Below are 24,078 nucleotides of genomic sequence, written 5' to 3' on the forward strand. Positions count from 1 at the left end.
GCATAGATAGTTCCAGGCTATCCAGGGCTGCCCTGTCTGCCCCTGTTTATATGCCAGGCACTGTCCTCTTCCATGTGTAGAGTCATTGGTCTTTCTGCTGGCCTTTGAAGAATGCCCCTTTGCATTTGAATTTCAGGTGCTATAACTTACCAGTGTATAGTAGGCAGGGCCAGACACGCCTTTGGCACTTCCAAGTGTTCTGTTCTGTCTGAAGTGGAGTCCTCCATCCTCTGTCTTTAGAGCAGTCCCATCCCATTTTCCCCATGCCAGGCTGTAAAGTAACCGCTGACTTAACAGTATGTGATCCCTATTATCTTCTGGAGGAATAAAAGTCACCTTGAAATCCATTAAAAAGGCCCCTGGGACTTGATTGGGTAAGTCCTTCTATGTATATGTAAATAAAGCACTGTGGGAAGCAAGATAGGTGGGACTAGGAGTCGAGGAGGATTCTGAGAAATGTAGCCATGAGTGGAGAGTCACCGTGTGATCCTGGGGAAGAGAGGATGTGTCAGGATGTTGTCCTCAGAAAGATAAGCCCTTATAGAAATATATATTAGTAGTCATGGGTTAATACTTAAGACAGAACTAGCCAATGAGAAGCCCTGGACATTGGCTGACAGCATTGTAACTAATAGTCTCTGGGACCAGGTTGGCAGGAAGAAGGCTCATTACAGGGACTGAGGTCCTGTCCTTTGATAACTGCTCACAGCCAGGGGGAGAAGAATGTCTGATTTGTCATCACTTCTAGATAAGGTCATTATTTGAATGGGGTCAAATAGGATTCCTCTTAATAGGAGACTCATCCAGGGCAGCAAGATGTCTGCATTTGGAGAGGTGTTTGGAGTGCTGTCTCTAGTCAGCACTTACTTAGTTCCTTCTCCTCCTTTCCCAACTCTACCTCCCTTCTGAGTCCAAAATATTTACACAATTCCATTTTTGTTTTATTTTGTGAGCCAGTATCTAACATTAGTCTAGCTGGTCTGAAACTTGCAATCCTCCCAACTCCTGCTTCAGTCTCCAGGATATGGCCACCGTACCTAGCTCTATAGTTTGGTTTTATATTAGCATCAGCTACAACTTCATTTTATTTTTTGTTTGTTTAAGACAAGTTCTCTCCATGTAGTCCTGGCTGTCCTGTAGCTTTCTCTTAGGCCAGAGCTTGCTACTTAAGCTCTGCCTGCCTCTGCCTCCCAAGTGCTGGACTTAAAGGTGTGCCACCATACCCAACTAATTCACTGTATTATGTCTTTGTTTTTCAAGACATAAAGAAGAACTCCCCCCCAAAAAAAAACACTTCCAGGATGGAAAAAAAGTGGCCCAGAAGCTAATAACTTAGAAGAGCTCCCTGACCCCCAAAGACTGAGCAGTGCCAGCTCACAGAGACTGACTGGCATCGGCACCCTGCCCGCCTGCCATAGGGCTCAGTCCACAGCTGTGATACAGAGCTGTGGCTGCCAGTGAGGCTCACTGGAGGACGTGGGGTCCGCAGTCAGTTCTCTCGCCTTCAGACCTTTGCTCAGTATCTTTTCTTCCTTTCCAGTTTTCCTGAATTTCCCTCCTTTCCCTCTTTCCTTTTTTTCTTCTTTTGTTGTTGTATAATCACATTTTTGAAGAGACATTTATTGGCATTTGGCTTAAACTTGTAACCCAAGGCTGGTAGTGCCTCTCTCTACCCTGCCATGCCAGCAGACGTCACTCTTAGGTCTTAGCTGTTATCTCCAGTACTGGGGAAGGCAGCAGGGTTTTCATTCATTGCCCTGCCACAGCACCAAGAAGGGTTACGGGCACACGGGAGGAGCTCAGTGAACCATGCTGAGTCATTGCCAGAGTTGATCTTTGTCATCTGATGTAGATCAGAAACTGTTGGCCAGCCTGCTCATCAAGTGCGTGGTTCAGCTGGAGTTGATACAGACCATTGACAACATCGTATTCTACCCTGCAACCAGCAAAAAGGAGGATGCGGAGCACATGGTTGCTGCCCAGGTAACCACCCCAGGGCCTGGCTGGGGCGCTCTTGTCCATGGGAGGCTGTGAGTAGCAGCAGCATGTTGGAGCCGCACAGATGGGCAGTCCCAAACCCATCATGCTCATCTCTGTCCACCCTCACATTTAGAAACATCGTGCTGGTCACTGGAAATTGAGCACAATGAAACAACATACCAGAGAGACAGGAGAACATCGAAAGTCAGAGGTCTTTATTCCCCTGAGAGCTGGCTTACCAGCCTAGTACTGCTCAGATGCCACCCCTCCTGTGGTGCTAGGGAAAACGTTATTTATCTCAGGGACAACTCTACCATTGGTATATAGCTTCATCGTCAGTAACCAAGAAAGCTGTGTGGTGGCACGCGCCTGAGATCCCAGCACTTGGTAGGTTAAGACCAGAGAATTGTCTTGTGTTCAAGGCCTGCCTGAACTACACAGTCAATTTGACATTAGCCTGGGGATAAAAAGAAAATAAACAATAACAACATAACAATGTACAAGAAAGTATATGCATGTGAAAAGCCCTGAAGCCAGTGAGAGAGGACTCAGTGAGTGAAGGCATTTGCTGTCAAGCCTGACAACCTGAGTTGGAGTCCAGGAACTATACAGTAAAAGGGGGAAGTGACTCCCCTCCATACCTATGCTGTAGCACCCGTGCACACACAAATCTAACAACCCCGGCTTTTCCTTTAAAAAGTACATCTTTGCATTGTATGGGAAGCTCTCTGCACGTAAAGGATTGTAGAAACAGAACTGAGTGTCCAGCATCCAGGCAGTAACCTTATGCTGCATTGGAGACTTCACTGGCTCAGAGGCTAACATGCTCTGAGTGGACTGCAGTTAGCAAGTAACCTGTAACCAGGCAGAGCCTCAGCCCTGTCACCATCTAAGTGGACAAAAACTACTGAATTTAACACATCTGCATGTTAAATCGATCCCCCCTCTCTCTTTTTCTTCTTTCTTTTTCTTTTTATTTGTTTGTTTGTTTTTCAAGACAGGCTTTCTCTGTAGCTTTGGAACCTATTCTGGAACTCGCTCTGTAGACCAGGCTGACCTGGAACTCACAGAGATCTTCCTGTCTCTGCTTCCTGAATGCTGGGATCAAAGGCGTGCGCCACCACTGCCCACCTCCTTTTTCATTTTTTTAAAAGTAAGCAGTTCAGTCCTTTGTTTTTACAAAGACTTGCAGACACTGTCATTTGAGAATGTTTTGAGGCCTGTGAAAACAGTACCATACCATCAGCAATCACCATCATCCCTCCTCCCTCCTTCCTAGCCCTACAAGTTACTCAGTGACTCTGTCTCTGGATTTGCCTATTCAGAGCATCTCAGAGAACTAGAGTACAGAATGTGAACTTTAAGATCTGATTGTAGCAGAATGTTTTGAGTTTATTTGTATTACATAGCATAGCAGTATTTCTTTTACATATGGCCAAATAACATTTTGCTATGACCATTCCATAGCACAGTTGCTCCTCTGACCATTATGAATAATACTGGGTGTGGCAATGCATGCCTGTAAATCCCAACATGCCAGACTAAAACAGGTCACTACACAGCAGTGCTCTTACTTATAAAAAGAAAGCTGTAGCTGGGCTGTTGTGGCATATGCCTTTACTACCAAAATTTGAGAGGCAGGGGCAGGTGAATCTGCCAATTCCAGGTCAGCCAGGGCTACACAAAGAAACCCTGTCTCAATCCCCCCTTCAAAAAAATGGTGTCTTTAATAGCAGAGTCTTACCATCTAATAATTTGGTGGGCACTTCACCATTTTAAAATCACTGCTTTACTGTTAAGCTCTAACTTGTGTGTGTGTGTGACACATGTTCATCTCTTGTCACATGACTGTGTGTGTGTGACACATGTTCATCTCATCACATGACTGTATGCGAGACACATGTTCATCTCTTATCACATGACTCTTGTGTGTGTGTGTGTGTGAGAGAGAGAGAGACAGAGACAGAGAGAGAGAGAGACAGAGAAAGAGACATATGTTCCTCTTCCTTCCTACGTGTGTTTCCAGTTTTTGTCTTTGGTGTGTGATGGTTACGTGTCCTCAGCATTGTCTGATGTAGTCTCTCAGTGAATTTTCCTGGCACTTGTCAGAAGTCACTTTACCAGAGTCTATTTCTTGTGTCTCCATGCTGTTTAATTCATTGGCATCTACATGTGTGCCAGCGGCACACTAACCTGATTTACTGTAGCTTTTTAGTGTGTTTTGGAAGCTGGGAATGTCAGCTCTCCAATCTTGTGTGTTTTCAAGATTTCTCTGCCAATTCAGATGTCGTATGGAGCTTAATATCAGCTTTTTAAATTAGGGTCTCACTGTACAGCTCAGACTGGCCTGGAACTCACTGTGTAGCCCAGGCTAGTCTTGGTTACCCTGTCTCAGCAGGGATAACAGCTGGTATCAGCTGGGATTTTGATAAGGACTGCTCCAGAGTTTTAGATCAACTCAGGAAGTTTTATGGTCTTCCTTCCTCAGTGTCTTATGAGGAGGATGGCCAATTCCTAGAAATTTCCAGAAATATAAAATCTCTGAACATGTGTCAGGTTTTAGGCTAATATTCACTAACAGTTTAAAGCACTCTACACATGTTGAGCCAGTCTTTCCTTTGGGGTTGAAGGCTGTCACTGGGCTTGCGTGATCACCTGACTGAGCTCTCCCTCTCCCTGTCTTCGTTATGCTTGGGACTCTGGCCTTCTGTCACATTGGTCACATTCGGAAAGGGAAGTACACGCGACCCCCCCCCCCCCGTGTGCAACAGACTGTACTGACAACATGGAAACTTTACACACACACACACACACACACACACACCGTCCAGTCCACCGCCACACAGCCACTCAGGATGTAGCCAGAGACAGACTGTGAGTGGAAATGCTCCAAGGATGGTTCTGGGAGTTGGACTGCCTTGTCTGTCTGCCATCACAATGCCTCAGCCCCCACTAAACTCTTGACGCAGCCATCTTGTCTCTCCCCTCCAGCAAGACACACTAGATGCAGATATCCACATCGAGACGGAGAATCAGGGCATGTACAAGTTCATGTCTTCCCAGCACCTCTTCAAGCTGTTAGACTGCCTGCAGGAGTCCCATTCGTTCTCCAAGGCCTTCAACTCCAACTATGAGCAGAGAACTGTCCTCTGGAGAGCAGGTGGGGCACACAGACAGTCCACAGTCCTGGAATGCCAAAGCCTGTGGAGAATTCTGATATTTTACATTTTTTGTTGGTTTTTATGTGTATGAGTGTTTTGCCTGCATGTATTTTGGTATACCACAAGGAGGTCAGACAGGGGCATGGCGTCCCTTGGAATGGAGTTATAGACAGTTGTGAGCCTCCACGTGGGTGCTGGTACTGAAGCTGGGTATTCTGGGGGAGCAGCCAATGCTCTGACCATGGAGCCAGCTCAACAACCTCTATGATACTTACATTTTTATGATATTTGTATGTGATATTTATCTATTTCTCCAAGGGTGGAGAGTGTACAGTCTTAAAATTATGAACTTTGCAGAGACACACTACAGACTTTTGTTAACATCCCTTAACCTTCTCCCCACATGCCTTATTTTGTTAAGACAAAAATTGTTTTTGCTATCAGCCCTGCCTAGAACTTGCTAATAGCTCAAGCTAATCTGAGACACATGGTAGTCCCCCTCTCTCATCCTCCTGGTTTACTGGGATTGCAGGTGTGTGCCACTATGCCTGACTCTTGAGTTGTTTTGTTTTGTTTTGTGTGAGTTTTTTGTTGTTGTTGTTTGTTTGCTTGTTTCTTTTGTTGTTGTTGTTGTTTGGTTGGTTAGTTGGTTGGTTTGATCCATTTTTACAAGACAGGTTTCTCTGTCCAGGAACTCATTCTGTAGACCAGGCTGACCTGGAACTCACAGAGATCTGCCTGTCTCTGCCTCCTGAGTGCTGGGATTTAAGGAATGTGCTACAACTGCCAAGTCTGTTTTGTTTTTTTGATACAGGGTTTCTTTCTCTGTGTTGCCTGGGATATCCTGGAACTCACTCTGTAGAACTCAGTTGATCTGCCCACCTCTACCTGGAGTGCTGGGATCAAAGGCATGGGCTACCATGTCCATCTTAAATGACTATTGTCCATGCCCATTGCCTGTAGGAAGGTTTTGTCCAGAGTAGTTGGCACATCTCTGGATGATTGTTTTTTAATATATTAATATTTTCTATACTAAAATTTTAATTTTAATTATTAATCAAATTATTGATTTTATATTAATATTCTATCTATTATATATGTATAAAACATATTTTCATACTCTTTAAAAAATTGTGTTCTTACATGTGCTTTGTAGGCAAAAAATATCCATCATCTTCCGTGGTTTTTTTTTTCTTTGCCTCCCAAGTGCTGTTTTTAAAGGGAATTCTTTCTTAAAATTTTAAAATTATTGTGTGTGTGTGACACGAAGGTGTATACATTCCATAGCATGTGTGTTGTGGAGGTCAGAAGACAGCTCAGGTCTCCAGGCTAACACAGTAGATGCCTTTACCCCCTGGGCCCTTTTGCCAGCCTCAGCATAGAATTCTTAAGAGCTGTTGGGTCTGAGAGAGAAGAGCTGTTGGGTCTGAGAAGAGCCTGTACCATGCCAAATGAAAGAAGCACTGCGTCTGCACAGGTCGCCCTGGAGAGTTATGACTGCCACCATCTGCCTCCCAGTTTCTTGGGGTGACTAGAGGACTGCCTCCTATAGCAGCTCAGTACTGTCAAGCCTGGTCACATGCTCTATTGACCCTATTGCCTTACCTCTAGGCTTCAAGGGCAAGTCCAAACCCAATCTTCTCAAACAAGAAACCAGCAGCCTGGCCTGTTGTTTGAGGATCCTGTTTAGAATGTATGTCGATGAGGACCGCAGGGATTCCTGGAATGAAATACAGCAGCGACTTCTAACGTAAGATTGTTTTCCCATTAATTTCACATCATAATTCTGTAGATTGAAAAGGATAGGAAAGCCAGGTCTGGTGACACACGCCTTTTATCCTGGACTTGGAAGGCAGAAGCAGGTGGATCTCTTTGAGTCTCAGGCCAGCCAGGATTAGAGAAATACCTACTGAGCAACACTCCATGACTCCAAGCTTCTTTCTGCTGCCTCACCTATTTCAGGTCATAGGATCCTGAGCAGAGTAGGCAGGGCTATTCCTTTGCATTCCAACCCCTCTCTGGAGCTGTAAAAAGAGCTCTGACTTCTGAGTGCTGAGACTGAGGGAAGTCTTGGTTCTGGCTGGCACCCAGGTGGGGTAGGTTACTGTCCTTCCTGGGAGGGAGTCCAAGGAGTTGATGTCCTGGAATCTTGTCATTCCTTCTTTCCAAGAAGATATAGGGTCATAGGGTTAGCAGGGTCAGCACACAGAAGTGTACCAGTGTAAACAGTAGGCTACCAGTTTCCATCCAGTTCCTAGGCATCACCAAAATGCTGGTGAGCCTCATGTTTTATATTTCTCTTTGATTCTAGGGTGTGAATTTGGCTTTGTACAGACTAAGTACATGCTCTACCACTGACCTGCACCTCAAGTCCCGCAAGCCTCCTTCTGCTCTTCTGAAATATATAGTAGCACACAGCATTGACCCCCTGCAGGAAGGTGCAGTCTCCAACACAGCTAGTAGCAGCACACAGGAACATTATTCTATGGATCTTAACTGTCAAGTGGTATATCAGTTATCAATATATTGATTTTGGTATATTCCTATAATGAAATATTGATAGCCATTTAGGGAGGAGGGTGAGTACATAGTGCAGTAGTAAGTACTTGCGTACCATGTATGACACCATAGGTTCATTTCCTAGCATTACATGGATACACACACACACAAACACACACATACCCCAAAAAAGAGAAAGGGGGAGAAATCAGCTATAAAATATTGTCATGTGTTCTTTAAGATAATGGAATTCTTTTCTCCTTTTTTACTGTAATAATTTTATGCCCTTTTCAGTTGTCTTACAGTGAAAATATTATAATAGACTTTTGTTTGGTCTTTTGAGATAGGGTCTCATGTAGCCCAGGCTGCCTCAAACTGACCATGTAGCCAAGGATGACCTTGAACTCGTGGTCTCCTGCCTCAGCCTCGTAAGTGTTGGAATTACAGGTGTGTGCCACCACCCAATACTAATAGATCTTGACTGAAAGAAGAGTTATTTCATTAAAGGAGATGCAATGGTTCTTCCCTCCCTCCCTTGGGGCCAGGTTTCCCTAGACCACCTGAGGCTGGTCTTGAACTCCTGCCTCACTACTCCATACCTAGGTCATTTCTTTTTGTTTTGTTTTTGTTTTTTCTAGATAGGGTTTATCTATGTTACAACTCTAGCTACCCTAGAACTTGCTCTGTAGATCAGGCTGGCCTTGAATTCACAGAGATCCACCTCCCTCTACCTCCTGAGTGCTGGCATTAAAGGTGTGCACCACTATTGTCTGGCTGACAGGTCATTTCTTAAATCAAGCCTAAAGCATAGGCTCCTAGCTTCTCTTGTCAGGGTTGCTACATAACATTTGAGTCTAGAGTTACTTGAGTCTTGAGTCACTTGGTTAACAGGATGAGGAGGGAGACATTAATGACAGAGAAGAAGTCCTCTTGTACTTCATGTGCTACAGACCGAGCATCACACTGACCATTGCCAGAGCCATGCTGTCATGTGACTTTGTGACAGAAATGAGGACCTGGTGGTTTGCCCAGGCTGACACAGCCAGTGTAGGGATTCACAGGGCACTGAAGGAATCTGGATGTGAAGTGCCAACTCCTGTTGTGACATACCTGCATCTTAATTCTAGTGTTTGCAGTGAAGCACTTGCCTATTTCATTACTGTGAACTCTGAAAGCCATCGGGAAGCATGGACGAATCTCCTGCTGTTACTTCTAACCAAAACCCTCAAAATAAATGATGAAAAGGTACAGTGAACTCTAATGTCTCTGGTAGGCTATGGTTGGGGTAGGTACTTTTCCTCCAATTGAGATGACTGTTCATTAGGAAAGTGGGTACCTTCAGATAACAGGACATTTCCCAAGAATCCCAGCTGAGAAAGGATGAAGTGTGACTATGTGTGTGGCTGTTGGGGACAGTGATAATGGTCTCAATACAAGACAGGTTTGAGATTGTGAATGGTGATGTAGAGTAGGAGGACTAGGAGCCCCCTTTATGGAGTGAAAGAAGCCTGTTGGGGACAGCAAGACTGTTACAACTAAAAGAAACTCAGTATCATTAAAATGGGGGGGGGGCGGTTGTAGGTATTTTGTGATGGGCCTCATATAGTGTAGGCTAACCTAGGACTCCCTGTGAGCTGAAGATTACCTGATCCTACTGCCTCTATTTCTACAGCACTATAAGATTTATTTATCTGCTTTGTGTGGTTCTAGGGATTGAGCCCAAGGCTTCATACATGCTAGGAACACACTCTACAACTAAATCACACCCAGGCCTTGTTTTCATGAGAGTCTTGCTACTTACCCAGACTGGCCCAGAACTTGCAGTCTTCCTGTTTTAGTCCTCTACCACATCATCCAGCTAAAATAAGTTTTAGCTGCAGCAAGTTTTAATAATAAGAAAAAGCAGCAGTATTGTAGAATATTGCTGTTTAGATTGAGATAAATAGAAAACTGCTGCCCAAAAAAAAAAAGTTGCATGTCTAACTTGGCATTCTGCTTTCCCCACTGCAAGTTCAAAGCCCACGCTTCGGTCTACTACCCCTACTTGTGTGAAATCATGCAATTCGACCTGATCCCTGAGCTCCGAGCAGTTCTTCGGAAGTTCTTCCTGAGGATAGGCCTGGTATATAAGATATGGATTCCAGAGGAGCCATCACAAGTGCCAGCAGCATTGTCATCGACATGGTAGCACTGGCTCCCACAGTCACTGCTGTGGTTCTGCAGAGTATCCGTCATGCCATCCCGACTGGCAAGCAGGGAGCCACCCACCTTGTTGGGGACAGACCTGGATAGCAGTGATCTGTACACTGACCTCGTCAAAGTCCCCAGCGGAGGCTCATGGTGTCTCATTAAACCATTGCATACCAGTACCACAGAGGTAGGGAGTAAGTTCTCCATCTGCTGTTCCATTTTGCTGACTGAACTGTCAAATCTTTTGTGAAAACCACCATTTCCTCGCAGAGCTCCAAGACTGGTGATAAATGTATTGTTGGAGGAAGTCACTCTCATTGGAAGTACTGAACTTCGCTGTATAGATTCATGTTTATTAAAGAGTATGTTAATAAAATTCCTTGTAAAGGCTAACTGCCACCTAAGTACGCTGGGTGTTTTGTTGTTTGAATGTATTAGAGAAGTTTGAATGTTTGTCAGTTTTGGGTCAGACTAGTTAAAGAAAGGTAGGAAAAGAGGGTTATTTCTTACGTTTTGTTATTGTCTGAGTGATTTGTATCCTACAAAGTTATATTATTGAAAATTTGATTAAAGGCAGAGTTTAGTAGACATAAAGAGTTTGCAAGGTTTGAAGAAAATGTAGTGCCTCATGGCTCCCTGTTTTAGTAACGTGGAGAGACAAAGTCTGTAGGAAAAAAATAATTTAATGAAGGTGTTAACCTTCCTTGAAGTATTTGTGGGTGAGTGTTCCATTAAATTTTCCAGAATGCATTGCACTTCTCTCTGAAATCTCTAATATGAAATAGTAATGAAAACAAAATAACAGACTCAAGTTTGTTTCTCTTTGAGTAAACCTTTTTAGTTTTTCCCCCAGGAGAGTGCCTGATGGTTAGTGTGGCTGCTTTGCCATCCCTGTTAAAGGGGCCACCAGAGGTAGGGACAGTAACTTAGTGTACTAAGGGTCACTCTGGTGCCCCCTCAGTTACATCATGAGTGGAACTAGAGCTACTGTGGGGCCAGCACAGCTGGACTGTGACAATGGCCAGGGATGACACCTAGAGCTTTTGCTAAGTAGAGCCAGGAGCTGGAGTCTGGCAAGATTAGATTCTGGGATCCTAATGTTGGTAAGGGTGCCATGCCCAGAACCACAGTAGAGTGAATTCTGAGTGCTCCCCAACACCCACAGCAGCCAAGCTAGAGGAAGCTTAATAGATTTGGAGCCCATGAGGAAGAAAGAACACACACTTTCTAGTCTGCCCTCCCCCTCTGTTCACCTGGAGCAGCACTGAGTGCTAAGCTGTGTCATGAAATGCAGTGGAAACATTCAGACTTCTACCTGCATCAAGTCCTACAAATTGGAGTTGTATTGTGTCAACTCTGGTGCCTTAGAAGTTAGTCATCCCTTGGGAGTGCATCTGTGGAATTGGGCCCTTTTTTTTTGCCAGAGAGGGGAGTCCTGGTGCTTTTGCTATTTTTTTTCTCTTGTTTTTGACGGCCTTGTCATATGCTCAGTTTGAACAGCAGAACTTGTATTTATGCTTTTATTTCCCAAAAAGTATTTAATTTAATTTCTCTACCAAAGGGGGAAAAAGCGGGTTGAGATTATCATTAACACACATGAGCTGAGAGGGCTGTGTGCCTCGGAGGATGGGGCTGTGGGAGAGCGTTAGTGCAAGTGGAAAGTGTGAGCACGTTGGACTGACATGTCTTGGAATCTGTTACATCTTTTGCTGCACCACAGATCTGCGCCTGAGATGTTCTCCCTGGTGTTGCCACTCAGCATGACCTCAGCTGTCAGCAGTCCCTGCAGTATTTGCACCACACATGTAATCAGGGGACATGCGTGTTCAGTTGGTGCATCCTGCCTAAGCTGTGTCCCTAACTGGTAGCATTCCCTCCCTGTCATGCGACATTCCACCCATCTACACTAGCCCTTTTCCCCCAGTGTTCCCTGCCTCCTCTGTAACTTTTGCCCCTTACAGGGCAGGGAGTGTGTCAGTGTATTTTCTTACTTGCTGAGATATGCGGGCTTGAATGTCTTTATAATTTTGTTTTGTAAAAAGATTGATTTTTCTGAATGATGCATTTGAATTGTACAGCAATAGATCTTTTAAAAACAATGTAAAACCATTCAGGGTAATTTTTCTTGTCAGTGGACAGTGGTGCCCCTGACCTCCAGAAACAAGCCATTCGGTATAAATTCTTCATGGTGAACAAGTCTATTCTTTCTCATGGCAAATGTAGCTTGAGCCCACTGGACACCAGTGTCCTCACAGGCAGATTCTGCTTGGCTGCAGCACAGAGGAGGGAGGGTGGGGCATCTTCCAAGGCCTTATTTCTTTATCAGAATGCTTTAAGTGTTGGTTGTATGTGCTGGGGTCTCTAAGAGCGTCTGTCCCCAAGCTGCTGTTTCAAGCAGTTCATTGTTGTCTGTTAAGAAAATCACCAGCTTTGGCATCTGAGCAACAAACAGAGTGGGGATGTGATATCTGATATGCACCTTCAGAGCCAAACACACCTTCCCTCATCACGTGCAACTAAACCAGACATCAAGAAAATTGTATAGTAATATCTAGAAACAACACCTTCCTCCAGTAGGTGACTTTTGTACAAAATTCAGAAAACCTATAAAGACATCACCCTTAAAAAATAATTTTTTGTTGTTGTTCTTTTGTGATTATGGTTGTATATTTAGTTGTCTTTCTAGTTCTAATAAAGGAGGTGCTGACACATGCAGGTATGGCTGCCCCACTCAGGTGTTTGTTGCTACAATACTGGTGGATACTGGTCGCAGTGGGCACGGATCCTTCCGAACTCTGTGTCACTGTCTGTGGTAAGGTAGACACAGCTAAAGCTCACATGGGACCTGGAGTTGTACTACCGGCAGCTTTGTTATTTGGGAAGCAAAATAACCAAAGCTGAGCGCCGTAAAGAATGAATCCACCTGAAAATCCTTGCTCTCAGAAAATGGCACTCGTCAAATGTGTGGTTTTTCTCAGTGTTCTCTTTTTTTTAAAAAAAAATTTATCTTGCATATTTGCATCAAACATCTCTTTATGTGCAAAAAAATGTATGTTTTTCCTCTTTAAAATGCCTAAAAGTTAGTTACTAGCAACTTTGATTTCATCCATACACAATGATTAAGTGCATTTAATATTGATAATTTAATGAAAAGCATTCCTTGCCCAATGGATGTAAACATTTTTGAAAGAATAAAGCAGAATTATATAATATGAAACGCTATGTAAAGTTTTCTATGTAAAAATATTATGTATAATACTGTTAAATACCCCATGCTTTGATCAGGTGGAAAATCAATAAAGTTTTAAAAAGTAAAGCTGCTGCTAATGTCATAATTTATATTCTATCAAGCCATATAGGTTGGGCTAGTTTTAGTTTGTTGTCAGGGCAGATACAAACTTGTAGTTTCCAGTTGGTAGTGGGGCTTTGTTCCAGGCAGAAGAGATAGTTTAAGTAAAAGTGTGATCTGCAAGCCGGGTGGGCTGAGTCTAACCCTGGAACCCACATAAAGGTACAGACAGACACCGCACTTCACAGGGCTTCCTCTGGTCTCCACGTTTGGTGCTTCACACATCCACACAATAATAAAGTAAAAATTAAAGTAGAAAGCAAGAAATACGTATAACAGCAGTCCTGGTCAAGGTGTGGTGTCACCAGTCACTGGGTTCCACTCCCTTGCAAGGTAGTCAAGTGTGTGTGGTGGGGTCCCCTCTGACTGGTCCAGGATTTATTTAGGCTTTTTCCTTTTCTAGCATGAGATTTCTGGAGAATTCTAATTTCTTGGTGTCCACTGCTTGGGTAGTCTGGTGGTCACAGTATAGCATCCTCATGCTTATTACACAGCTGCTGAGTCCAAGAGTGTAACAGCCATGCCACACCCAGGAGACAGCATTCTGCAGTACTCTCCCTTCTCCAGCTCTTAGTTCTTCCTGCCCCGTCCTCCATGCTGGTCCTTGAGTGTTGGAGAGAGATGGTAATATTGATGACCCTTTTGAGTGTGTGATAGTGAGGGTTGAGCTCCAGGGTAAAGGCACTATGGGTGCTCTGTCATTGAGCTATATCCCCAATCTTTTGGGGGGTGGGGTAAGGAGGAATTCATATAGCCCAGGTTGGTCTTTGAATTTGCTATGTAGCAGAGGATGACCTTGAACTTCTCATTCTCCTGCCCCCACATACCCAGTGCTGCCATTATGAGGTGTGTGCTGCACTGGCTTTTATGCAGTTCTGGGGCTCAAATCTAAAATTTCATGCGTGCTAGTCGAACGCTCTACCAATGAGCTATAACACAGCTTCAAAGGTAGAGTTCTCAGGCTCCACCAGACTGGTCCATGGAGAGAGAGAGAGAGAGAGAGAGAGAGAGAGAGGGAGGGAGGGAGAGGGAGGGAGGGAGGGAGGGAGGGAGAGAGAGGGAGAGAGAGAGAGGGAAAGAGAGGGAGGGAGGGAGGGAGAGAGAGAGAGAGAGAGAGGGAAAGGGAGGGAGGGAGGGAGAGAGAGAGAGAGAGGGAGGGAGGGAAAGGGAGGGAGGGAGAGAGGGAGAGAGAGAGAGAGGGAGAGAGAGAGAGGGAGAGAGAGGGAGGGAGGGAGGGAGGGAGGGAGAGAGAGAGAGAGAGAGAGGGAAAGGGAGGGAGGGAGGGAGAGAGAGAGAGAGAGGGAGGGAGGGAAAGGGAGGGAGGGAGAGAGGGAGAGAGAGAGAGGGAGAGAGAGAGAGGGAGAGAGAGAGAGAGAGAGAGAGAGAGAGAGAGAGAGAGAGAGAGAGAGGGAGAGAGGGAGAGAGGGAGAGAGAGAGAGAGACCCTCTTCCTCCTAACACACACCCATTAGAAGTGGCTAAGCAAGTGGTCTCCACAGACCCAAGTGACTTCGGGAATGACTCAAGGGACCACTTTCTGGATGAGCTAACCTACTTGGCCTGTGGACAGATTGCCTGTGAGGCAGGAGAAACTAGAACAGGGATGGAATGAAGTCTAGAGAGAGGGCTTGTAGGCAGAGTTTTCCTGTTCTGACAGCCTGTTCCCAAATAATTGACCCGAAGGCTTAATGTAAATTATAAATGTTCAGCCAGTAGCTCAGGCTTGTTACTACCTAGCCCTTACAACTTAACCAATTTCTGTTCCTTTATGTGCTGCCCCGAGGCTCATGGCTTTTACCTATAACCCGTTTTGTGTGTCTGACTCAATAACCCGTTTTGTGTGTCTGACTCATTCTCTAGCTGGCTGGCAACTCCTCTGACTCTGCCTTTTTTCATCCTAGTATCCTCAGTTTGATTGTTTTGCCTACTGTTATCATGCCTTGCTATAGGCGAATCAACTTCTTTATTAACCAATGAGAGTAATATATAATCATGTGCAAAAGGATTATTCCACAACAGGGACTGGTCTCAGGAAGCATGGCATGTGGGAATGAGGATTTGGGAATGATGGTGCTGGGAAAGGATTTATGAAAGATATAGTGGGCCTGAGGTGGTATATGTAGTTCAACAGTAGAGTATGTACTTAGCATGCATTGAGGTCTTATGTTTGATCTCTAACACTACAAAAACCAAAAACAAACATAACTAAACCTGGTGGCACATGCCTGCTGTCTTAGCTCCTCCATTTGTTTGGTTGACTGGTTGTGACAGGGTCTTAATCTGTACCCAGGCTGGCCTTGAACTCCTAGCAATCCCTCTCCCTCTTATTGTTCAGATGCTGGAACTACAGGAGCACACTACCAGACCTGGCTTTATGGAGCACTGAGAATGAAAGCCAGGGGTTAGTTATTTGCTAGACAAGCAACTGAGCTATATCTGCAGCAACTAAAAACTTAATTCAGAAAGACTTGATTTATTTTTGTTGCTGTTTTTTAAAACAATTATTTATTTATTTAATACAAATACAACACCCTGCCTCCATGTACACATCAGAAGAGGGCACCAGATCTCATTACAGATGGTTGTGAGCCACCATGTGGTTGCTGGGAATTGAACTCATGACCTCTGGAAGAGCAGTCCATGCTCTTAACCTCTGAGCCATCTCTCCAGTCCTGTTTTTGTTTTTGAAGACAGGGTTTCTCTGTGTAGCCCAGGCTGACCTGGAACTTACTTTGTAGACCAGGCTGGCTCAGAATTCAGAGATCCTCTTGCCTCTGCCTCCTGAGTTGTGATTAAAAACCTGAAATGCTTTTTTCGGTCATACTTTTTTTAAAAAAATATTTTATTTATGTATACAATCTTCTGCATGCAAGCAGAGGGCACCAGATCTCATTTAAGGTGGTTGTGAGCCACCATGTGGTTGCCGGGAATTGAACTCGGGACCTCTGGAAGAACAGTCAGTGCTCTTAACCACTGAGCCATCTCTCCAGCCCCCTGGCCATACTTCTTATGTACATGCAAATGAATACTTTATTTGCACATGCCAACAAATATGCTACAGCACAGGTAGTGGTGACAGGATGGCTTCCAAGAGCCAGAGTTCTCTCCTTTGCTCCTGCAGATTCTGGGGACCAGACTGTGGCTGTCAGGCTCGGTGGCAAGTGCCATTAGCCACTGAGTCATCTAAGGAGCCCCGATTTTTTATTTTTTTAATAAGGGAACAGAAAAGTCAAGCTCAGGTCTGTAGCCCCAGCACTAGGTAGATGGAGCAGGAGGATCAGGAGTTCAAGGTCAGATGGTCTATGTAGGCCAATCATGAGAACTCACCTCACACCCAAAACAAGTCAGGTATGATGGCCTAGGCCTGTAATCCCAGCACTCAGGAGCCTGAGACAGGAGACCTACTGCATGTTTAAGGCCAGTCTGGACTATAGAGCGAGACATTGTCTCAAAACAAAAACCAAAACCAACCTAAGCAGCAGCAGAGGATGCAAACACCGCAGTGTCGTTTTCTTTCCCGCTCTCATCCCGTGCTGAACTGGGCATGTTTCAGCCACATGGACTGTACTCAGTAAGGACTAAAGGTCCCTCTTCATTGTTAAAAAGATTTATTCTTATTTGATGTGAATGGGTGTTTTGCTGGAATGTAGTTGAGCATCACCTGAGTCCAGCGCCTGTGGAGGCCAGAAGAGGGTGATGGACCCATGGAACAGGAGTTGTGTGCAGTTGTGAGCCACTGAATGGTGCTGGGATCAGAACCAGGTCTTCTCCAAAAGCAGCAAAGGCTCTCACCTGCTGAGCTATCCTCTAGCCCTCTGCCTCTATTTAAAACAAACAAAACCCCCAATGGGATGCTTCTTGGTTTTAGCAATGGGCATCTCTTTCATCTCAGTTGGGCTTTAAATGTGAGATGGGGCCAAAAGAAGACTTGGTCGCCGGGCGTTGGTGGCGCACGACTTTAATCTCAGCACTCGGGAGGCAGAGGCAGGCGGATCTCTGTGAATTCGAGACCAAGCCTGGTCTACCAAGGGAGTTCCAGGACAGCCTCCAAAACAATACAGAGAAACCCTGTCTCAAAAAAACAAAAAACAAAACAAACAAACAAACAAAAAAAGACTTGGTCTCTTGTAGGCACAAGCAGATATGCCCACACCCTCCTGGATCCAAATGAAGATGATCTTCCTGTGGAGCACGATAGGAAGTGCTTCTTTTCAGGATGGTTTTCCACGCTTTAGACAGATTGTTTTGTTAGCATTTGGAAACAAATGAGGGCTGGAGAGATGGCTCAGAGGTTAAGAGCACTGACTGCTCTTCCAGAGGTCCTGAGTTCACTTCCTAGCAACCACATGGTGGCTCACAGCCATCTATAATGAGATGTGGTGTGCAGACCGACATGGAAGCAGGCTGTTGTATTCATAATAAATAAATCTTTAAAAAATAAACAAAAACAGACATAGTGTGAATTCCGCTCAGTTATTGTCTTTGTTGGTAGTTGTAGCCAACACTAAGCAAGCGTAGGTCGTGGTGCTCCTTAGGCTTCACCATGCACCATGCAGATGAGGTTTTCTTTTTTGTTGTTGTTTTTGTTTTGTTTTGTTTTTTGAGACAGGGTTTCTCTGTGGCTTTGGAGGCTGTTCTGGAACTAGCTCTTGTAGACTAGGCTGGTCTTGAACTCATAGAAATCCACCTGCCTCTTTCTCCCAAGTGCTGGGATTAAAGGCGTGCGCCACCACTGCCCAGCACAGATGAGCTATTCTAAACCCACTTGCAGGGTTCTTCTGTTGCTACCCAGAGACATGGTATAGGGGGAGAGAGGGAGGAGTTTATCCTCAAACAGAGCTGGTCATCTTGGCTCAGCTTTCCAGCTATCCACCAAAGCTGTAGAGATACTGATGTTAGATGCAGGATATCAGCCTGCATTCAGGGTATATGGTGTGTGTGTGTGTGTGGTGTGGTGTGCGTGTGCTATGTGTGCAGTGTACATGTATAAGTATTCTGTGCCTGTATGTGCGTCTATCTGTGGTGTGTGTTTGTGTGGTGTGTGTATATGTGTGGTGTGTGTGTTTATGTAGTGTGTGTGTGTTTGTGTGGTGTAAGTGTATGTGGTGTGTGTATGTTTGTGATATGTGTGTGTGTTGTATGTGTGGTATGTGTGTATGTATGTGGTGTATGTGTATGTGTGGTGTGTACTTATGTGTGTAGTGTATGCGTATGTGTGGTGTGTGTGTGGTATATGTGTGTGCATGGTGTTTATGTGTATGTGTGTTTATTGTGTATGTAATGGTGGAGTGTGTGTGATATTGGGACTGAGCATTAAATTGTAAGCAACCTTAAGAATCTTTTTGTCATACACTATAAAACTTGTCTTCATGACAAGAGATTCAAATCTTTTGTTTTGTTTTGTTTTCTCTATTGTTTTGGAGCCTCTCCTGGAACTTGCTCTGTAGACCAGGCTGGTGAACTCACAGAGATCTGCCTGTCTCTGCCTCCTGAATGCTGGGATTACAGGAGAGCACCACCACCCAGCTCAAATCTTGTTTTGATTTTTTTTTTCTTGAGACAGGGTTTCTCTGTTTAGCCTTGGCTGTTCTGGAACTCACTTTGTAGACCAAGCTGACCTCAACTAGGATTAAAGGTTTATACCAACATGCCCCGTTCTTCAGTTCCTTTTGAGATTAGCTGATGGAGAAACAATGTGAGGTCAGACGCCAGCCAATGAGGAAAAGACACAGTTGCCACCTGCACAGAATTAAAACCCTTACTGCCCTCTGACCCCACGCTTGCTCTTTTGTGAGCAACACTGGAATCCAGAGCCGCAGTTCTCAACCTGGGAGTCCAGTGACCCTGTCACAGGGGTCGCCTAAGACATCAGAAAACACAGACTTCACAGTAGAAAAATTACAGTTAGGAAGTAGCAACAAAAATAACTTTATGGTTGGGGGTTCCCACATAGCGGTACTAAGGAAAGCTGAGAACCACTGGTCTAGACTTTAGGGCCTAGATCAAATTTTGCCTTGACATTTCAACTGGAGTGTCAGTCTCTTACTTTAGGGCCTTGAACTTCCATTTCTAAGAAAACCCAGGGCCCTGCTTAGGTCAGGAAATACTTTGTCACTGAGCTATATCTCCGAGCCTTGTGAATAACCCTCAAAGATGAAAGACAGGCAACTCGCTGCAACAGTAAAAGCATTGTATTTATACATGACATTTCACCTAGTCCTATGTGAATACTCAACACATGAGGGCCAGAGAGGTGACTCGGCGGTTAAAAATGCCAGCTGAGGACCTAGGTTCTGTTCCTAGCTTCCACATGGTGGCTGACAACCATCCTTAATCTCCAGTTCCAGGGGAACAAACCCCCTCTTCTGGCCTCCTTGGGCGCTGCATGCATGTGGCACACAGAAAATAAAAACAAATAAACCTTAAAAAAATACCCAACACGCCGGGCGGTGGTGGCGCACACCTTTAATCCCAGCACTCGGGAGGCAGAGGCAGGCGGATCTCTGTGAGTTCGAGGCCAGCCTGGTCTACAAAGTGAGTTCCAGGACAGCATCCAAAGCCACAGAGAAACCCTGTCTCGAAAAACCAAAAAAAAAAAAAATACCCAACACATCTTTATTGAGTAGCTAGGGTGTGCTAGGTACTGAGGTCACAGCTATCAACAGCAGCAGTAAGCCCTAAGCTCTTTCATAAGAGTCTTTGGCTCAGGTGATAATTAATTGCAGAGACTTACAAATGCCGGAGAGAAACCATAATGAGGGCGGGTTCTGAGGGTGAAAGCACTGCTGTGAAGACTAAGGGCCTGAGCTCGATCCCTGGAGCCCACAAGCTGGAGAGAACTGACTCTCACTAGCTGTACTCTGACCTTCACACTCTGACCTCCACACATGTACTGTAGCACCTTGTACCTCTCCCCCACATAAATAACAAATGTTTAAAAACATTTTAACTCAGAACGACAAAGTGAAATCAAGCCTGCTAGATAAGATACTGGGCGGTGGTGGCCCAAGCTTTTAATCCCAGCACTCGGCAGGCAGAGGTAGGCAGAGCTATGTGAGTTCGAGGCCAGCCTGGTCTACAGAGCGAGTTCCAGGAAAGCCAGGGCTACACAGAGAAATCCTGACTCAAAAAAAAAAAAAAAAAAAAAAGATACAGAATGCCCAGTTCAATGGGAACCTTACATAAACAATGCATGCTTTTTTCAGGGTAAGTGTTCTCCTGTAATATTTATTATAAAAATGAGTGTTTGTTCCCTGAAATTTGTGTCAAGTTGGGCAGCCTGTCTTTTACTGGCTAAATGGTGTGCTGTTGAGTGGGCAATTTCAGAGAGCGGTAAAGCATCCCCGAGGAGCTGCCACTGTTCTGCAACCAAATGCAAAGGGAGCCAGCCATTGTCGGATGCAGAGGAGCATCCAGGCAGAGGTAGGAGCAAGCGTCAATGCTGTCAAGTGGGACAAGCGTGGAGCTGGGAGGGACACAGAAAGCAAGCCAAGCTGCTGAGGCCCCTGGTCTTTTCCTACTGCACTTCACTAGTCCTAAGTCTAGCTCAAGCTGGCTTCCAAGCCTTCACCGTTCTCCCCAATGCTTGCCAGGCCAACAGTCACGCAGTTGCCTCCTGACTCTTGGAACGGTAAGTTTTCTCTTAGTCACGGGCCTCCAGTTCATCCTGGTTATCTTCAGGTTGCCACCAGTTACATCATCTGAGAAAGGAAGAAAAAAAAGGTATTTTGAGGAATACCCCCTAGCTCTGACTGGCCTCAAATTCACTATGTAGATCATGTAGGGTTCAAATATATGGTGATTCTCCTGCCTCTGCCTCCTGCGTGCCAAGTGATAGGATAACAAGCGTGTGCTATCTTGTCCAGCTTCTGAAATCCTTTTCTAAAGTCGTGTGTGTGTGTGTGTGTGTGTGTGTGTGTGTGTGTTCCTCAGTTCCTCCCTACCTGAGTTTTTGAGGCAGGATCTCTCATGGAAACAGGAGCTTAGCCCCAGGGATCCTCCTGTACCTGCCTTCCCAGATACAGGATTACAGTCAGGCAGCCGAGGCAGAACTTTTATTTGACTGCTGGGGATTCGAACTCATATCTACTTAATTTCATGGCTATCCCTTCCCTCAGCTTGGAAGTCTTACTCATTCGGTTATTCCGCTTGTCCTAGAATGGACGGTCGCTCCCTTCTCTGGTGGAAACGAGTACAGTCCACCCAACAGTTGAAAGTCACTAAGAGCCACTTGCAGAACATGCCATGATCTGGGCAAAGAAATCCAAACCACCAGCCTGCGTCAAAGGACAAGGTGTCTCGCGACGCCACCGCAGAACGGAACGGGGTTCCGATTGGCCCTTGCAGCCGGGGTGGGGCCAAAAGCATCCCTGGCTCCGCCCCTTGTCTCGGCCTCTCTCGCACATGCGCTGTGGCCGCCACCTCCGCCGCCGCGCCATTTTGCCGGGGTTTGAATGTGAGGCGGAGCACCGGCAGGAGTGGGTAGTGTCGGCTGCAGCTCTCGCCTGGGATTCCCTTCTCGGTCTCGGTGTCCCCACGAGGTGAGGCATGGAGTGAGCAGGGTGGCTGAGGGGACGCGGCTAAGGGAGGGGACGAGCGCTGGGAAGTGGGTCCGGGCCTCCCCGCACGCCGCCTCAGGGCCGGGCCTGACCGCTCCGGGAAGGAGGGCAGCTTGAGGCTGGGCCTCACGCTAGCTTCCCCAGCTCCCGCCCCTTCCCTTCCAGCGCCGCGCTGATTGGTCGCGCCGCCGCCCTTCGCTCCGTAGGTGTTCTCGGATTGGTCGCGCCAGCGCGTCCGTTCTCGGCGCGCCGGGGCCCGCAGCGTGTGCGGTGCTCGGCGCCGAGGCCTGAGTTGGCCGAGCGGGTCTGGCCCCTGGTGTTGAAGGAGGCTGGAGCTCACCACTTTGGCTTCGCGGGTCCTCGATCTCCACTCCGGTGGACATGGGCCTCGGGGTGTCCCCTGGCTGAGTCGTTGGTGCTCCTAGGACCTAAGGAACGTACAGTCAAATGGGGTTTCCCCTTCCCGGGGCGCACTGGCTTTCGAGTTGCATGCATAGTCTCTCCCTAGGAGTGCAATTCAGAGCCAGTCGTTGTGTCTCTGTGGAACATGCAATGTTCTAGTAATGTGATGCCGGTGGTGGGTCCGTGTTCTCGCACGGCAGTCTCTTCCACTGAAAGCACGTTTTTATCCGCACCTCAGACTTAGGTTCATCGCTTGCACGCTTGGGTAAGTGGCTTTAAGTTTCCACTGATGGTTGCCTGTGCTTCCCAGAGGTCTCACCCGAGCCACCGTCCCCCTCCCATCCATCTCTGCAGAAGCACTGTAGCCATGCCGGCCTGCTCCCTTTTGAGTATTCCCAGCCCCGTCCTGCCATGGGGTCCCCGCCTTCCTGATCTTAGGAGCAGCTAGCCTTGGATCCTGGGGAGGCTGCCCTTTGAAGTTCCTCTCTTAGGCATCAGTTCTCCCTTCTCAATTCACAGCAGTCACCCAGTTTTGTTTTGCTCCGTAGCATTGACTTATAGGTGGTTCCTACTGCTGCTCTCTCGTCCTTCCCATCTGCTCTGGTGTCAGCTCCTCGAGGGTAACCTCTCTTATTTGTGCGGCACATGATGGATGCTCCTGTCATTCCATGGAGACCTGGGAGGCCCTTTCTTGTTTAAGTTTTGGATAAAAGGTCTTCCATGGCCCAGGCTGACCCCAGATTCCTCTTTCTACAAGTGTAGGCTGCCACACCCAGCTCCCTTCCACCCTCCTTCCATTTGCACACAGCAATCTTCCCCCTCTGGCTTCTTTGATTTCTAGTTGGGATTTGGAAGCTGTTCTCTACCAGGGGTTGGGTGGGTGAGAGCAGGACTCTAATTGTGGATTTGATTTATTGCTGTGTTTGTTTAATAACTTCATTCTACTTAATCCCCGGGGATAAAGTGAAGAAGAAAAATGGGCAAGGTTTCTCTTTGGGGACCTTATATTCTAGTTGTGGGGAGAACATGAATTAGATCATTTCAGGTAGTGACAAGTGACAGGAAGCTGACACAGGTGAAGACATTTTCTCTGAATAGGTGACATTAGAGCAGAGAGTATAGGGGAAAGTGAGGGAACAGTATTTCAGGCAGAGGGAATGGAATGCACGATTTCAAGGATAGAAACTTACTTGGGATGTTGGGATATATTAGGGAAACCCAGTTAAGTTGTGTGGAGAAGAGAGATCATATGGGGCTTTGTGGGTAGTATAGGAGTTTGAATGTGGTGATACAAAATGGAAGCTTGCTGTGACTGATGAGAAGCAGAGAAAGGCAGGAGGCACTCAAGGCACTGCCCAGCCTACAATAACTGTTCTCTTGAAGTGCAGTTCATAACTGTTCTTTCAAAGCCAAGATGGTTGATGGTAAGTCCTCCTTACCTAGCATAGCAACCTGGATTTGTTCCCTGGGATCCACATGGAGAAAGGAGGGCGCTGACTCCTGCATGTGCTGTGGTGTCGCACACGCGCGCGCGCGCGCGCACACACACACACAGAGTAAATGCATGTGGTAAGAGTTATGATGGACAGGTGGCTCAGGAGTCAAGGCAGGGCTCCAGTACCCACAGGTGCTCACTTTTGCCTATACTTCTGGCTCCAGGGGTTGTAATGGCCTCTTGCTTCCTTGGGCATCTGCTGTCAGTGTACATACATAAAGGCAGAAACATGCAGAGACACACATACACATACATTCGTTAAAAATTTTAAGGTGAAGGTAGGTGTTAAGGTATGTTCTTACTATGTGTTACGGGCTTTCATTTACTAGATTTCTTCCCCTCTCCCCAGATGTAAGGAAGGCCTCAGAAATGCTTATCTCAGTGCAGTAGAAATATCTAAGAAAAAGGCAAATATATTGGGTGTTTGTGAGATGGCCATAGGAAA

General features: G+C 46.1%; 2 protein-coding genes and 1 long non-coding RNA gene across 5 annotated transcripts in view; 2 read left to right on the plus strand and 1 right to left on the minus strand.

Annotated features, from left to right (window-relative positions):
• The window catches only part of Arfgef2 (ADP ribosylation factor guanine nucleotide exchange factor 2), a 77,820-nt gene extending 64,674 nt beyond the window's left edge, over positions 1 to 13,146 (plus strand). The window contains exons 35-39 of the mRNA XM_005074414.4: positions 1,853 to 1,983; positions 4,972 to 5,140; positions 6,753 to 6,891; positions 8,768 to 8,885; positions 9,652 to 13,146. Coding sequence (XP_005074471.1) covers positions 1,853 to 1,983; positions 4,972 to 5,140; positions 6,753 to 6,891; positions 8,768 to 8,885; positions 9,652 to 9,828 — 734 coding nt within the window. The 3' untranslated portion in view covers positions 9,829 to 13,146. The remainder of the gene's footprint in view (positions 1 to 1,852; positions 1,984 to 4,971; positions 5,141 to 6,752; positions 6,892 to 8,767; positions 8,886 to 9,651) is intronic.
• A 7,239-nt stretch (positions 13,147 to 20,385) lies between these two features.
• On the minus strand, positions 20,386 to 21,571 carry LOC121134454. The gene is made up of 2 exons (XR_005871537.1): positions 21,310 to 21,571; positions 20,386 to 20,878 (listed from the first exon to the last, which is right to left on the minus strand). It is a non-coding gene; the product is annotated as an uncharacterized LOC121134454 (long non-coding RNA).
• Positions 21,572 to 21,573: 2 nt separating this feature from the next.
• Cse1l (chromosome segregation 1 like) overlaps positions 21,574 to 24,078 on the plus strand; it is a 41,661-nt gene continuing 39,156 nt past the window's right edge. Inside the window, exon 1 of one of the 3 annotated variants that reach the window (XM_005074416.4) lies at positions 21,574 to 21,718. In XM_005074416.4, coding sequence (XP_005074473.2) covers positions 21,582 to 21,718 — 137 coding nt within the window. In that variant the 5' untranslated portion in view covers positions 21,574 to 21,581. Of the gene's footprint in view, positions 21,719 to 21,998; positions 22,404 to 24,078 lie in introns of those variants that run through there. The other 2 variants (XM_040732750.1, XM_013116695.3) reach the window with 2 other exon arrangements.

The sequence above is a fragment of the Mesocricetus auratus genome, unplaced genomic scaffold, assembly GCF_017639785.1.
Source record: "Mesocricetus auratus isolate SY011 unplaced genomic scaffold, BCM_Maur_2.0 Super-Scaffold_100028, whole genome shotgun sequence".
NCBI classification, from domain to species: domain Eukaryota; kingdom Metazoa; phylum Chordata; class Mammalia; order Rodentia; family Cricetidae; genus Mesocricetus; species Mesocricetus auratus.